Source organism: Cucurbita pepo, chromosome LG05, assembly GCF_002806865.2.
Source record: "Cucurbita pepo subsp. pepo cultivar mu-cu-16 chromosome LG05, ASM280686v2, whole genome shotgun sequence".
Classification (NCBI taxonomy): Eukaryota; Viridiplantae; Streptophyta; class Magnoliopsida; order Cucurbitales; family Cucurbitaceae; genus Cucurbita; species Cucurbita pepo.
The window spans coordinates 5,420,724-5,434,871 of NC_036642.1; the positions used below are offsets into that span (position 1 = coordinate 5,420,724).

A 14,148-nucleotide genomic window follows, 5' to 3' on the forward strand; every position below is an offset into this window, starting at 1 on the left:
GGAATGTAAGCAAAAAGGGAACAACAACGGCTTATTACATATAACTATCGAGTAGGAAGAAGTTAACAACTAGTCATACCCCCCTATAGTACATTTTGGGCATTTTAGCCCTTGCAGGTGTAGACATGATTTTGGTGAACGGTCATACACCCTCATGTTGACCCAATATGGAATAGTAAAGACCTATCTAGGATGAAAGCATGTAAAAGGGGTTTGGAACGGGCATACAACCATGGACAACATGTCCTAGACAAGCAAGACTGAGATATCTGTCATGCGGACATTGACAACACGGCTTGGACATGTATGACCATGACACTCAGCTACTACCTCGGCATCGAAGTGCAACAGAGTACTGCCAGCATCACCATCTATCAAGGTGCGTACGCGAAGAAGCTATTGAACATAGCTCGGCTATCGAACAGTAGTCCTATGAGGACGCTAATGGAGGCTCGGCTCCAGCTAAGGAAGGCCGGCATTACGACGGTAGTTGACACCACCAATTACCACATCATTGTCAGGAGTCTATGTTATCTGGTAAACACACGCTCTAACCTCGCTTATTCCATTGGATACGTGAGTAGGTTTATGGAAGCACCTAGGGAGGAGCATCTCATGGCTGTCAAGCGTATCCTGCGCTATGTGGCCGGAACCAGAGGCTAGGGTGTGAGATATTGTGTAGGGAGAGGAAATGAGAAGCTTGAGATGGTCGGCTATAATGATAATGACATGGCTAGTGACGTTGATGATCGTAAGAGCACCAGCGGGATGATTTACTTCCTCTCAGGCGGCGCGATCTGTTGGCAATTAACTAAACAAAAGGTAGTTGCTCTGTCCTCTTGCAAAGCAGAGTACATCTCCGCTTCGACGACGACCACATAGGAGGTCTGGCTTGCGCAGCTGATGGAAGAACTCATCGGAAGAGAAGGCGATCCACCAATGCTATACGTGGACAACAAAGCTACGTTCTCCCTGATCAAAAATCCAGTTTTACACGACCGGAGCAAGCACATAGAAATAAGATTCCACTACATCCGAGAATGTGCAGATCAGGGGCTCATCAAGATTGACTTCATCCGAATAGAGGAACAACTTTGAGACATCTTCACCAAATCTCTGGCGCGGGTGAAATTTGAAGAACTTTGCTTGAAGATCGGAGTTCAAATAATAACGTAGATATACCACAGGGCTTTAGGAGGAGATTGTTAGATAAATCCCTATTTTTAGGCTAAAAGTCATCCCTACTTTTTAGTTAAAGCCATACAATTAATGTTAGTGGAACGACTTGAGTGGAATGGCTTTAATGGAGTTGCCACTCCTTTTCATTTTTAGCATATAATTGTTATTTAAATATGTCAATTGAATGAGAAACAAATCATCGGGTCTTCAGCAGAATCTGAAATACGTCTGTTTCTCTCTTGTGTTTTTCCTATTTTTTTTTTTCTTCTTCCAACAATCGGCTGTTTTTCCTTCGACAATTTTCTCATGGCAAATTGCTCAGTCATCAGGGCCCAGCGTTCTTACTGGCACACCACCTCGTGTCTACCCCCTTCGGGGAACAACCTCCTCGCTGGCACATTGTCTGGTGTCTGGCTCTGATACCATTTGTAACGGTCCAGGCCCACTGTTAGCAAATATTGTTCTTTACGGGCTTTCCCTTTCGGACTTCCCCTCAAGGCTTTGGAACATGTCTGCTAGGGAAAGGTTTTCACACCTTTATAAAAGGTGTTTCGTTCTCCTTCCCAACCAATGTGAGATTCTCACATTAGTGCTCCTTGAAATTAGATTGACCTTGAGGAGCTTGTCCTGAGTGTCCTAGAAATGTGAGTTTGAGAATTAAGTTGCCTAGCACCCAAGATAATTTTAAAAAACTTACAAGGTCGTTACAAGTGCAAAAGGTATCACTATAGTCTAACTGCATTTTATTTCCTCACGTACCTTAGTTGCAATATTTGGTGACGTATGTCAGACCTAGTAGTGCCCCTGCCAAGCTGTAGGCATCCAGGAACTTGTACCGTCAAGTGTGACAAAGGTCAAATGGTATGGCGTGTTATGACTACTCGAGGAGTAACTATTATGTGTAAAAACATGTCAAGAGCCTAAGCTGTGATTCTCATAAACCCGTCTTAAGAGGAGACGAGGGAGTACATAAATAGTTTAGCTCATGTTGCGCATCATTATCGTGTGGAAATGAGTCTGGAGCTAAGGCCCTAATTTCATAAACTTGTCATGAGAGGAGACTGAGAGATAATGTAGGTAGTTTAGCTCGGGAGGAGAGCTACTATTGTATGTGGAGATGGTTAGGAGCTCCCTTAATGGAGTTGTTGCACACTAAACCTGCTCTGAGAGAGGGCGAGGAACCACACAAGTAGGCTAGTAACTAGCTAGCACATTCGGTCACTCTCCTAGAATTTGATTCTATAGTGCTTCACGTGGAAAAGTTGCTTGTTAACCTTACTCAACGACACTTAGAGAAATGATAATGTCCTATGATGACGAGCTTGCACCACAACCTAGGGTATCGAACATACACAGTCAAGGCAAACCAATCTTACTAAGTCTAAGAACATAATATCTTGTTGACCCTAGAGATACTTGGATCCTGTTCGGATCGCACAACAACACACACTCGATCTAGATGAACACAAAGGATAGGATAGAGAAAATTCAAGGAGAAATATTGGCTAAAGATTTTATTATTGTTGACTTCAGGTATGTACAACAACAGAGAATACAGAGAATGAAGAAAGTTACTTTTCAAAGCTCTACCGGACGGGATATATATATAGTTCAGTTTACTATATATAGCTTTACCAGATTTAACCATCTACTATATATAGCTATTTACTATATATAGTTTTACCAGATTTAACCATCTACTATATATAGTTATTTACTATATATAGCTTTACCAGATATAGCTTTACCAGATATAGCTTTACCGGATATAACCGTTGACCAAGCTATAAATAACAGCAGGTTCCATAACCTAACAATTCTCCCACTCGGAGACTGATCTAGTCAACCAAGANTCCCAACCAATGTGAGATTCTCACATTAGTGCTCCTTGAAATTAGATTGACCTTGAGGAGCTTGTCCTGAGTGTCCTAGAAATGTGAGTTTGAGAATTAAGTTGCCTAGCACCCAAGATAATTTTAAAAAACTTACAAGGTCGTTACAAGTGCAAAAGGTATCACTATAGTCTAACTGCATTTTATTTCCTCACGTACCTTAGTTGCAATATTTGGTGACGTATGTCAGACCTAGTAGTGCCCCTGCCAAGCTGTAGGCATCCAGGAACTTGTACCGTCAAGTGTGACAAAGGTCAAATGGTATGGCGTGTTATGACTACTCGAGGAGTAACTATTATGTGTAAAAACATGTCAAGAGCCTAAGCTGTGATTCTCATAAACCCGTCTTAAGAGGAGACGAGGGAGTACATAAATAGTTTAGCTCATGTTGCGCATCATTATCGTGTGGAAATGAGTCTGGAGCTAAGGCCCTAATTTCATAAACTTGTCATGAGAGGAGACTGAGAGATAATGTAGGTAGTTTAGCTCGGGAGGAGAGCTACTATTGTATGTGGAGATGGTTAGGAGCTCCCTTAATGGAGTTGTTGCACACTAAACCTGCTCTGAGAGAGGGCGAGGAACCACACAAGTAGGCTAGTAACTAGCTAGCACATTCGGTCACTCTCCTAGAATTTGATTCTATAGTGCTTCACGTGGAAAAGTTGCTTGTTAACCTTACTCAACGACACTTAGAGAAATGATAATGTCCTATGATGACGAGCTTGCACCACAACCTAGGGTATCGAACATACACAGTCAAGGCAAACCAATCTTACTAAGTCTAAGAACATAATATCTTGTTGACCCTAGAGATACTTGGATCCTGTTCGGATCGCACAACAACACACACTCGATCTAGATGAACACAAAGGATAGGATAGAGAAAATTCAAGGAGAAATATTGGCTAAAGATTTTATTATTGTTGACTTCAGGTATGTACAACAACAGAGAATACAGAGAATGAAGAAAGTTACTTTTCAAAGCTCTACCGGACGGGATATATATATAGTTCAGTTTACTATATATAGCTTTACCAGATTTAACCATCTACTATATATAGCTATTTACTATATATAGTTTTACCAGATTTAACCATCTACTATATATAGTTATTTACTATATATAGCTTTACCAGATATAGCTTTACCAGATATAGCTTTACCGGATATAACCGTTGACCAAGCTATAAATAACAGCAGGTTCCATAACCTAACAATTCTCCCACTCGGAGACTGATCTAGTCAACCAAGAATTTCATTCTCAAACGACCATGAGCATCTTCATGGCACCATATCAATTGAGGCTTTGCACAACCTCAATATTTCAACATCAACACATTTTGTCAACATGTTTGCTGGATTCTTTGCACCTCTATCTTCTCCAAACACATCACCATCTTTCACTAACCTGCAAGTGAAATAGTATCGTCTTCTGTGTTTTCTCTTTAAATGATAAACTGGGTTCCTTCGCCAACTGTATGACACTATGACNTAGAGAAAATTCAAGGAGAAATATTGGCTAAAGATTTTATTATTGTTGACTTCAGGTATGTACAACAACAGAGAATACAGAGAATGAAGAAAGTTACTTTTCAAAGCTCTACCGGACGGGATATATATATAGTTCAGTTTACTATATATAGCTTTACCAGATTTAACCATCTACTATATATAGCTATTTACTATATATAGTTTTACCAGATTTAACCATCTACTATATATAGTTATTTACTATATATAGCTTTACCAGATATAGCTTTACCAGATATAGCTTTACCGGATATAACCGTTGACCAAGCTATAAATAACAGCAGGTTCCATAACCTAACAATTCTCCCACTCGGAGACTGATCTAGTCAACCAAGAATTTCATTCTCAAACGACCATGAGCATCTTCATGGCACCATATCAATTGAGGCTTTGCACAACCTCAATATTTCAACATCAACACATTTTGTCAACATGTTTGCTGGATTCTTTGCACCTCTATCTTCTCCAAACACATCACCATCTTTCACTAACCTGCAAGTGAAATAGTATCGTCTTCTGTGTTTTCTCTTTAAATGATAAACTGGGTTCCTTCGCCAACTGTATGACACTATGACTATCTCTATAAAGAATATCTTCGTGCTACTTCTTGCCCATTCTTCCAGATAGTCAGTCATCCATATCGTCTTCTTTCTAGCTTCAGCTATTGCCACGTACTCAGCCTCAGTACAACGCATTTTTGAAGCCTAGACGTCCCATCATCCATGGCTTTCTCCTACTTGGTTATATCCACCAATTGTAGGGCCTCATCAAAGGGCTCTAGTTCCCTTTCATCAGCAACAAATAGTGTAATGAAGGTACATACATATCTGGTACTCTGATAGTACAGGATGATCTTCTCAACACCGATTCAGGTGTCACTTGCTTTACTGCTGGTTCCTCTACAACAACCTTAGGAGTTTGTTGAGTATCTGCTACAGAATCACTAGGTGATTTTCTCCGCAACTCAACCTCAACTCTCACTTGCTTTGTTGTCTTAGAACCTTGCTCCACATTTGGTTCCTCAGCAATAGTCTTAGGAGTTTCTTGAGTATCTGCTACAAGATCACTAGGTGAGTTTCCCTACAACTCAAGCTTAACTCTCATTGCTTCGTGGTCTTGGAACCTTGCTCCACGTCTGGTTCCTCAGCAGTAGTCTCAGGAGTTTCATGAGTATCTGCTACAACATCACTAAGTGAGTTTTCCTGCAACTCAAGCTCAACTCCCACTTGCTTTGTCGAACCTTGCTCCACATATGGTTCCATTTCCAACCGCACTTTCTTCAATTCTCTGGCGGTCCTTGTGAAGCTAACTCGTTTCTACTTGCTCATAACATAGTTCTCACAACGACACACATCAACAAATTTCAGACCTTCTAAAACTCCTTTCACAGCCAGCCTCTTCATTTCTTCTGCGCTCATATGTTCAAGTCTATTGTGCCGTAGACTTGAATTTGAAGCACTCTCAGCAACAGCAGCTATGTTCATACACCCTGTAGTGGTGTATAAGGTTCCGGATTTTGAGCCACGTGCTACCACCGTAGCACCCTTCATAATCTTCCACGAACTCTTCCCTAACTTTGTTGCATAACATGTGCTGTCCAACTGACCAATAGAGATCAGGTTCTTTTTAAGACAAGGAATATATTTGACATCCTTTAATGTCCACTGATTTCCTGCCGGAGTTTTTATGCAGACATCTCCTTTTTCTTTAATCTCCAAATCTTTGTTGTCGACAAGATACACCTTCTCAAAATTTCCAGACTTGAAATTCCGGAAAACTCTTTATTTGGAGACGAATGAAAAGATGCACCTGAATCCAAAATCCAGGATTCAATTGAATTGTCCACGCTGAGGACTAGAGCATCCCCAATGTCTTCTGCTGAATTTATAGAATCATCATATCTCTAGATTTGTGATTCTGCTTTCTCTTTGGTCTTGCAACCTGTTCGAAAGTGACATTTTTCTCCACAATTCCAACACGTTACGTTTGGTCTATTTTGAGATTTTTCTCAGTTCTTTGATTTTGATCGCCCTTTGTTTGGGCCCTTCGGTTTACTTCTTCCCGTTTGTCAAGACTGAGAGCACTACCAGATGAATTTTCAATTTCTCGTTTGCGAGTACTTTCGCTGAGAACTACATCTCGAATTTCATCAAACCTCAGTTTATCAGATCCTCGGGAACTGCTGATTGCGGCAACAACAATATCCCACGACTTGGGTAAAGATGACATCAAAATCAATGCTTTAATTTCATCTTCGAAATTAATTTCCACCGAACTCAGTTGACTTACGATCATATTGAATTCATTTATATGATCCACAACAGATTCACCTTAAAAAATCTGTAGATTGAACAATCTCCGCATCAAATATACCTTGTTCATAGCCGACGGTTTTTCGTACATATTCGACACCGCCTTCATCAGATCTGACGTTGTCTTCTCCTTGATGATGTTAAACGGCACGTTTTTGGATAGCGTCAACCGGATCATCCCTAAGGCTTTTCGATCCTTGAGCTTCCACTGTTCCGTAGTCATGGTATCCGGCTTCACCCCCAACAGAGGTTCGTGAAGATCTTTCTGGTACAGATAATCTTCAATATGCATCTTCCAGAAACTGAAATCGGATCCATCGAACTTCTCAATTCCAATCTTTGAACTTTCCATCTTCACAGATCGTGGTGAATTTCTCCTAGCTTTGATACCAGCTGTTAGGATCGCACAATAACGCACACACTCGATCTAGATGAACACAAAGGATATGATAGAGAAAATTCAAGGAAGAATATTGGCTAAAGATTTTATTATTGATGATTTCAGGTATGTACAACAACAGAGAATACAGAGAATGAAGAAAGNTCACCTTAAAAAATCTGTAGATTGAACAATCTCCGCATCAAATATACCTTGTTCATAGCCGACGGTTTTTCGTACATATTCGACACCGCCTTCATCAGATCTGACGTTGTCTTCTCCTTGATGATGTTAAACGGCACGTTTTTGGATAGCGTCAACCGGATCATCCCTAAGGCTTTTCGATCCTTGAGCTTCCACTGTTCCGTAGTCATGGTATCCGGCTTCACCCCCAACAGAGGTTCGTGAAGATCTTTCTGGTACAGATAATCTTCAATATGCATCTTCCAGAAACTGAAATCGGATCCATCGAACTTCTCAATTCCAATCTTTGAACTTTCCATCTTCACAGATCGTGGTGAATTTCTCCTAGCTTTGATACCAGCTGTTAGGATCGCACAATAACGCACACACTCGATCTAGATGAACACAAAGGATATGATAGAGAAAATTCAAGGAAGAATATTGGCTAAAGATTTTATTATTGATGATTTCAGGTATGTACAACAACAGAGAATACAGAGAATGAAGAAAGTTACTTTTCAAAGCTCTACCGGACGGGATATATATATAGTTCAGTTTACTATATATAGCTTTACGAGATTTAACCATCTACTATATATAGCTATTTACTATATATAGTTTTACCAGATTTAACCATCTACTATATATAGCTATTTACCATATATAGCTTTACCAGATATAACAGTTGACCAAACTATAAATAAGTAGCAGGCTCCATAACCTAACAGATCCGCTAGAATTTGTGAACTTCCTGACTCTGATTAGGTTTGTGATAAGACTGAGAATTGCTCAGAGCTTCGAAATCTCTCCAAAAGCTCAGATAGATGTAGAGTTAGATCCAAACTTCCTAGAGCTTAGAGAAAATCTCGTGGTAACCTACTAGGATTGGATGCAATGAGAGGCCACAAATAGGCTACTTACGGAATATTATTATACTCATCTCATTCTACACTTCTTTTTTAGGTGTTCGATCTTTTGTGTTAATTAAATTTGGTATCTTGAACCACTTTGAACCACTTTGAACCACATTGACTTGAAATTGAATTTTGATAATATTTGTTTATTATTTTATTTTCTTTCGTGTTTGTCTTTTTTCATCACGGTTTGAGATTCGAAGTCTTGAAAATCGTCTTGTGACAAATCAAATTTTAACAACGAAAGACAAATATTATCTTTAAAAAAAAAACCCATTTATCGTATGTTCGATTGCAACTTCCCTTCTTTCGATAACATTTAAACCCAAAGGTTACTAATTTATTACAAACGAAGGTCAAGCCATCTTCCACATGCTCCAAGTCTTTAAAATAAACGGTCACATGCTTAACTTTTTGCTATTATGTCTTTAAGAGGACGTAGATTCATTGAATTCAATAAATGCTAATAAATCCCAATTATTTTTGGACTATCCACCCTTTGTTTAATTAATCAAAGATGTATTTTACATTCTTTTCAAAAATAAAATTTTAATTAAAATATCATTCATTTCAACCTAATTCAATTAATTTAATCATCATCCTATTAGTATAAAATAAAATAAAATAGAATAAAATATAATTTTTATAATATATTAACTAAAATATATTTTTTTAGATTCAATCTTTTGTTGTAGTAGATAAATAAATAAATAAAATTAAAAGTCACCTTTGGGCAAGGTGGCTGCCAACTTCACCATACGAATTATTTATTGTTTTAAAAGTCTTACTCAAAATAAATACTCTTAAGTTCAATGCATACTTAATTGATCCAAGAAATTTGTGTAAATTTGTGTCATTTATATCTTAAATTTAAAAAGTACCAAATGGGTATTAAAATTTTCAATTTGTATTTAATGGGTTATTGAATTTTTCATCTTTTGTGTATAATGTGATACCCGAGTAAAAAAATACATGAATGAATTGAGACTATGCTTAAATGAGAGTAATCCTAGGAATAGGAAGACTAAGAAAGGCTTAAAAGAATTGAAAGTTATTATTTATACCAAGATAGTGCACCTTCATTCTCAGTCCTTCAATCATAAAAAATTTCAAACTTAATCATCATTTGCTTGGAGCAATTTTATGTTAGATGACCTCTAAAAAAATTTTTCTAGGAAGTACGTGAGGGAAGACAAAGAATACTGAAAGAAGCCAAAAAAGTTAATCACGTCTGTGAGAATAGTTTTCACTCTTAAAAACGAAACTTAATTGCATTCCCATATCAAAACGTTCTCAAATTTTCTTCTTGACTTCACTAAAAAAAGCTAAATATATTTTGACTTTTTGGTGGCAGCGGCTGCTAATGCCAAACCCATTTACAACGTATAATATGTTCAATGTGCAGAACCATTGATTTGTTCTAAAAGAACACAACTTTTTTGTTTTTTGAGTTTGGTCACCATTGACAAGGACTTGGATCGTTTATGTCCGGTCGGCGCCGTCGGACATTTGGATTATTTGGCGGCTCTCATATGTGGATGTTTATAGTCATTCCATTTCCATCTTTTTTTTATTTAAAGTTTTCAATTATTCAAGTCTCTAACTCTAATGGATTTGTTTGAAATAATATTTTTTCTTTTCTAACTATTTAAATTGATATACAAATTTATTTAAGAAATTTTACATAGATAAAATATACTTGTTATGTGAGATAATTACTAGCTCATAAATTAACATGAATTACTAACTTTAGAGATTTTATTGAAAACTTGCCAGAACAGTTTGGAATTAATGGATCTTTCTATAGACCCACAAGGAGCGCAAAGGCTAATTTACTACAAAAATTCGATACTTCTAAAGTTTAGCCTTGTCGAAATAGTTTGTAATTAGTAGTTTAATAGGTTACTATATGAGGATGATTAAGGGGTTGCTAGCTTACTCTGAATCGTGAGCTCACCTTAAGGAGGGGTGAGGGTCTTGATAGTGACGATACTTAGGGAGGTCACTCTCTACGTCTATGACGACATGGAGTAGCAGAGTCGTACCCTGAAGTGCAGTGGGTCATATAGAGACATCATGTGGGTACGATCAAAGGGTCTCCAGTTATCCCTTGGTCGGGAACTCAACCACAAGAGTGAGGGACTACATAAGGATAGTAGCCTGGTAAGTATGATGGTCACCCCTCACTTGAGATAATATTATGTTGCCCATTAGGGAGGTGCAAGCTAATCCCTTGTAGTTGTCCAATATCGAGTGATATTTCCCACAATATCTTAGCAGTTCAGTTGCTAGGAGGAGTTAAAGGTTGCATCCCAAAGATACTTGATATGAGGGCAATCAGCGTGGGTAAGGTTATTTTAATAGGGTTAACCTAAATAAGCTTAAGACCCAATTTACTAGGTATTCCAATCAAACTTAACCTAATTATGTTTATAAACGAAAACTGACATATGCTCGTGTAATTAGATCATACTTGCATACTTAGTCAAGGAGGATCTAATCAACTCAACTCTAATACAAATCACTAACATCTCGTTTCTCAAAAATTCGAATCACGAATCGCCAAATAGACTCAAAAGAAAAAAAAATGGCGATAAAAAATTTCAAAAAAATTACAAAATGGAACAATTTCCAAGAAAATAATATTAAAATATCATTTGAAAGTACGACTCAATCTAGGGGTCCTCACTACAGCTCGAGGCTCTCCACAATAATTTATGATCCATCTATAAAACAAACACTAGCCTGAATGAGTATAAATATATTCCGTGAGCAATCTATTTGTAGGCTATCGTCCTAATATATCTTATTCAATATTTCTTAAGCTATGTGATTATTCAAGGTCCTAGAGTTAGCCAACTTCATGGCTTGAGTTCTTTTTAATCCTATCAGACTCTTTAAGTACATACTTCCTACTGGCTCCTATTTCAAGTATGTAAGTTACCCACTAGATTTGCTCGGGTTTTTAGGTGTACATAGCCTCTCATTTTTTGGTCGTCTATCCAGGACTCCAAGGTAATTCTAATAAGTACAGAGAAGTCATCACTCTATATAGGTAACATCTGAGTTTCTCTGTAATTCTATATGTGCCTACTACTAAGCTCTAGCCAGAAGCTCACCTAATGGTGCCTAACAATCATATTCTCATGTCATTCCAAGCTTCTAAATAGTGTAGGGTAGTCTCTCCACTAAGCATAACCAGAAATCCCTCAATAGCGAGTATGACGCGCTTTAGGTGGATGACGTTGCATTCCTATATGCTAAGTAGACCCTCACTAAATGAGGAGAGTTCACGATTAGGGGTTACCCATATCGCCATAATAGACTCAGACCGTGGTTCCATGACCAAGGAAAGATGAATCATAGGCTTAAGCTCACCAATCTATCATGCACAACCTTTAGGTCACATAACATCACGTCTAAACGTAAATCAGGGCACAAACAAGTATTCCATTCTTCTTTCGTGATTCAAGAAAGCATTAACAACATTAAATCGCATTCATCATGCATATTTAACAAAATACATTCAATCATATCATACTAGAGACCCAACAAATAGTTCAAATCAATCAAAATTGATATCGACATAGCAAAAATTCTTAATTCATACTTACGACATAAATAGGTACATATTTCACTTTTATAAGCTTAGATCTTGAATTTAATTCGTAAATTAAGCAAGGTTCATGCTTACAAACGTCACGTTGAATTCCCAGTCAATAACTAGTAGTATATCTTCCCAAATAAGTCAAACAGTTACTCACTTCTTAGTGATGGTTTCAGTCCTTAGAGGACTTCAAATTCTTCAAAGTTCGTCAAATAGCTCGAGCATCATCGAAATTGAGATGAAAAGAAGGTTAAAAGCACTCGAAATTGAGATGAATAATAAGGAACCAACTTAGTTAGAATCGATTATCCCTAACCTTGAAACGACTGCGCGTGCTTACTCCCTCAATATGTAAGTTTCCACTGCCCAATTCTTGCATCACCGATCTTATTGGTGCATGCTTCCTTAAGCAAAGTGATAGAGTTCATCAAAACAAACATATTCCAATAGGAATCATAGATTTTCATTAGGATTTGAAGGAGATATCGACCTCCAAAGTTTATGCAAAACCCATAACTCATCTTTCCAACCGTACATCGAGCTCCTCCTACGACCCGTCTCAGTTCCCGAGTTCTTCATGAAAATGAAAATGCTTCTTCAGAGAAATATATAGCATCAATCGTTTCATTTAGCGCACGGTAGAAAGATACCTTTTTTTTTTTTTTTTTTTTTTTANTTTTTTTTTTTTTTATAGAACTTCTAAACCCAAACTTAATTTCTTACCTCGAAGTTAAACGTGATTCTTCACACCATGAGCTATTTTGTCGTAATCTCCTTCATTTTACTCTTAACCAACGCCCCTACAACAAAACCTCCATACAATCTTAAATGGGAATGATTTTCTTGTTCCTCAGCCACTTGACCCTAGTGGCCAAAATCCCAACATACTCTTCTCTTGGGAAAGAGTCTCATACTCAACTACATGATAAAGGTTAGGGGTGTACTTTGGCATTATAGATACGTGGAACACGGTGTGCACGGCAACTAAAGTAGGTGGTAGTGTTTGTCAGTATGTTACATGTAACGACCCAAATCCACCGCTAGTAGATATTGTCCTCTTTGGGTTTTCCCTTTCGGGCTTCCCCTCAAGGCTTTAAAACGAGTCTGCTAGGGGAAGGTTTCCACACCCTTATAAATGGTGGTTTGTTCTTCTCCCCAACCAATGTGGGACATCACAATCTACCCCCTTTGGGGCCAGCATCCTCGCTGTCACTCTTTCCTTCCTCCAATCGACATCACAATCTACCCCCTTTGGGGCCAGCGTCCTCGCTATCACTCTTTCCTTCCTCCAATCGACATCACAATCTACCCCCTTTGGGGCCAACGTCCTCGCTGTCACTCTTTCCTTCCTCCAATCGACATCACAATCTACCCCCTTTGGGGCCAGCGTCCTCGCTATCACTCTTTCCTTCCTCCAATCGACATCACAATCTACCCCCTTTGGGGCCAACGTCCTCGCTGTCACTCTTTCCTTCCTCCAATCGACATCACAATCTACCCCCTTTGGGGCCAGCGTCCTCGCTATCACTCTTTCCTTCCTCCAATCGACATCACAATCTACCCCCTTTGGGGCCAACGTCCTCGCTGTCACTCTTTCCTTCCTCCAATCGATGTGGGACCGCCCCCAAATCCACCCCCCCTTTGGAGAATAGCGAGAAGGCTGGCACATGTCTGGCTCTGATACCATTAGTAATCGCCCATATCCACCGCTAGCAGATATTGTTCTCTTTGGGCAAAATATTTCCTTCCCTCATTCTACTATATAATCCTATTGTCCTCTCTGATACTATTTGTAACGACCTAGATCCACCGTTAGTAGATATTGTACTCTTTGGGCTTTCCCTTTCGGGCTTCCCCTCAAGACTTTAACACGCGTCTGTTAGGGGAAGGTTTCCACACCCTTATAAATGGTGGTTTGTTATCCTCCCCGACCAATGGTGGAACATCACACTACAGACCCTATTATTTCTAAGATGTTAAAAGGGCCAATGAATCCTAGGATTAGCATGCCCTTCTTTTCAAATCCCAACACTCCTCTTATGAGTGCATCCTTCAAAATGACCTGTCTTCACATATATTATAAAAAATTTAGGGACTTAAAAATATACTATAAAAACTACGGTTGAAAATTAAAATTATATATCTAAAAATT

General features: G+C 38.5%; 1 protein-coding gene across 1 annotated transcript in view; it reads left to right on the forward strand.

The window, feature by feature from the left end:
• Window positions 1-312: 312 nt before the first annotated feature.
• Window positions 313-14,148, forward strand: part of LOC111795046 (acyl-CoA C20 Delta5-desaturase-like) — a 32,168-nt gene continuing 18,332 nt past the window's right edge. Inside the window, exon 1 of the mRNA XM_023677276.1 lies at window positions 313-537. Coding sequence (XP_023533044.1) covers window positions 313-537 — 225 coding nt within the window. The remainder of the gene's footprint in view (window positions 538-14,148) is intronic.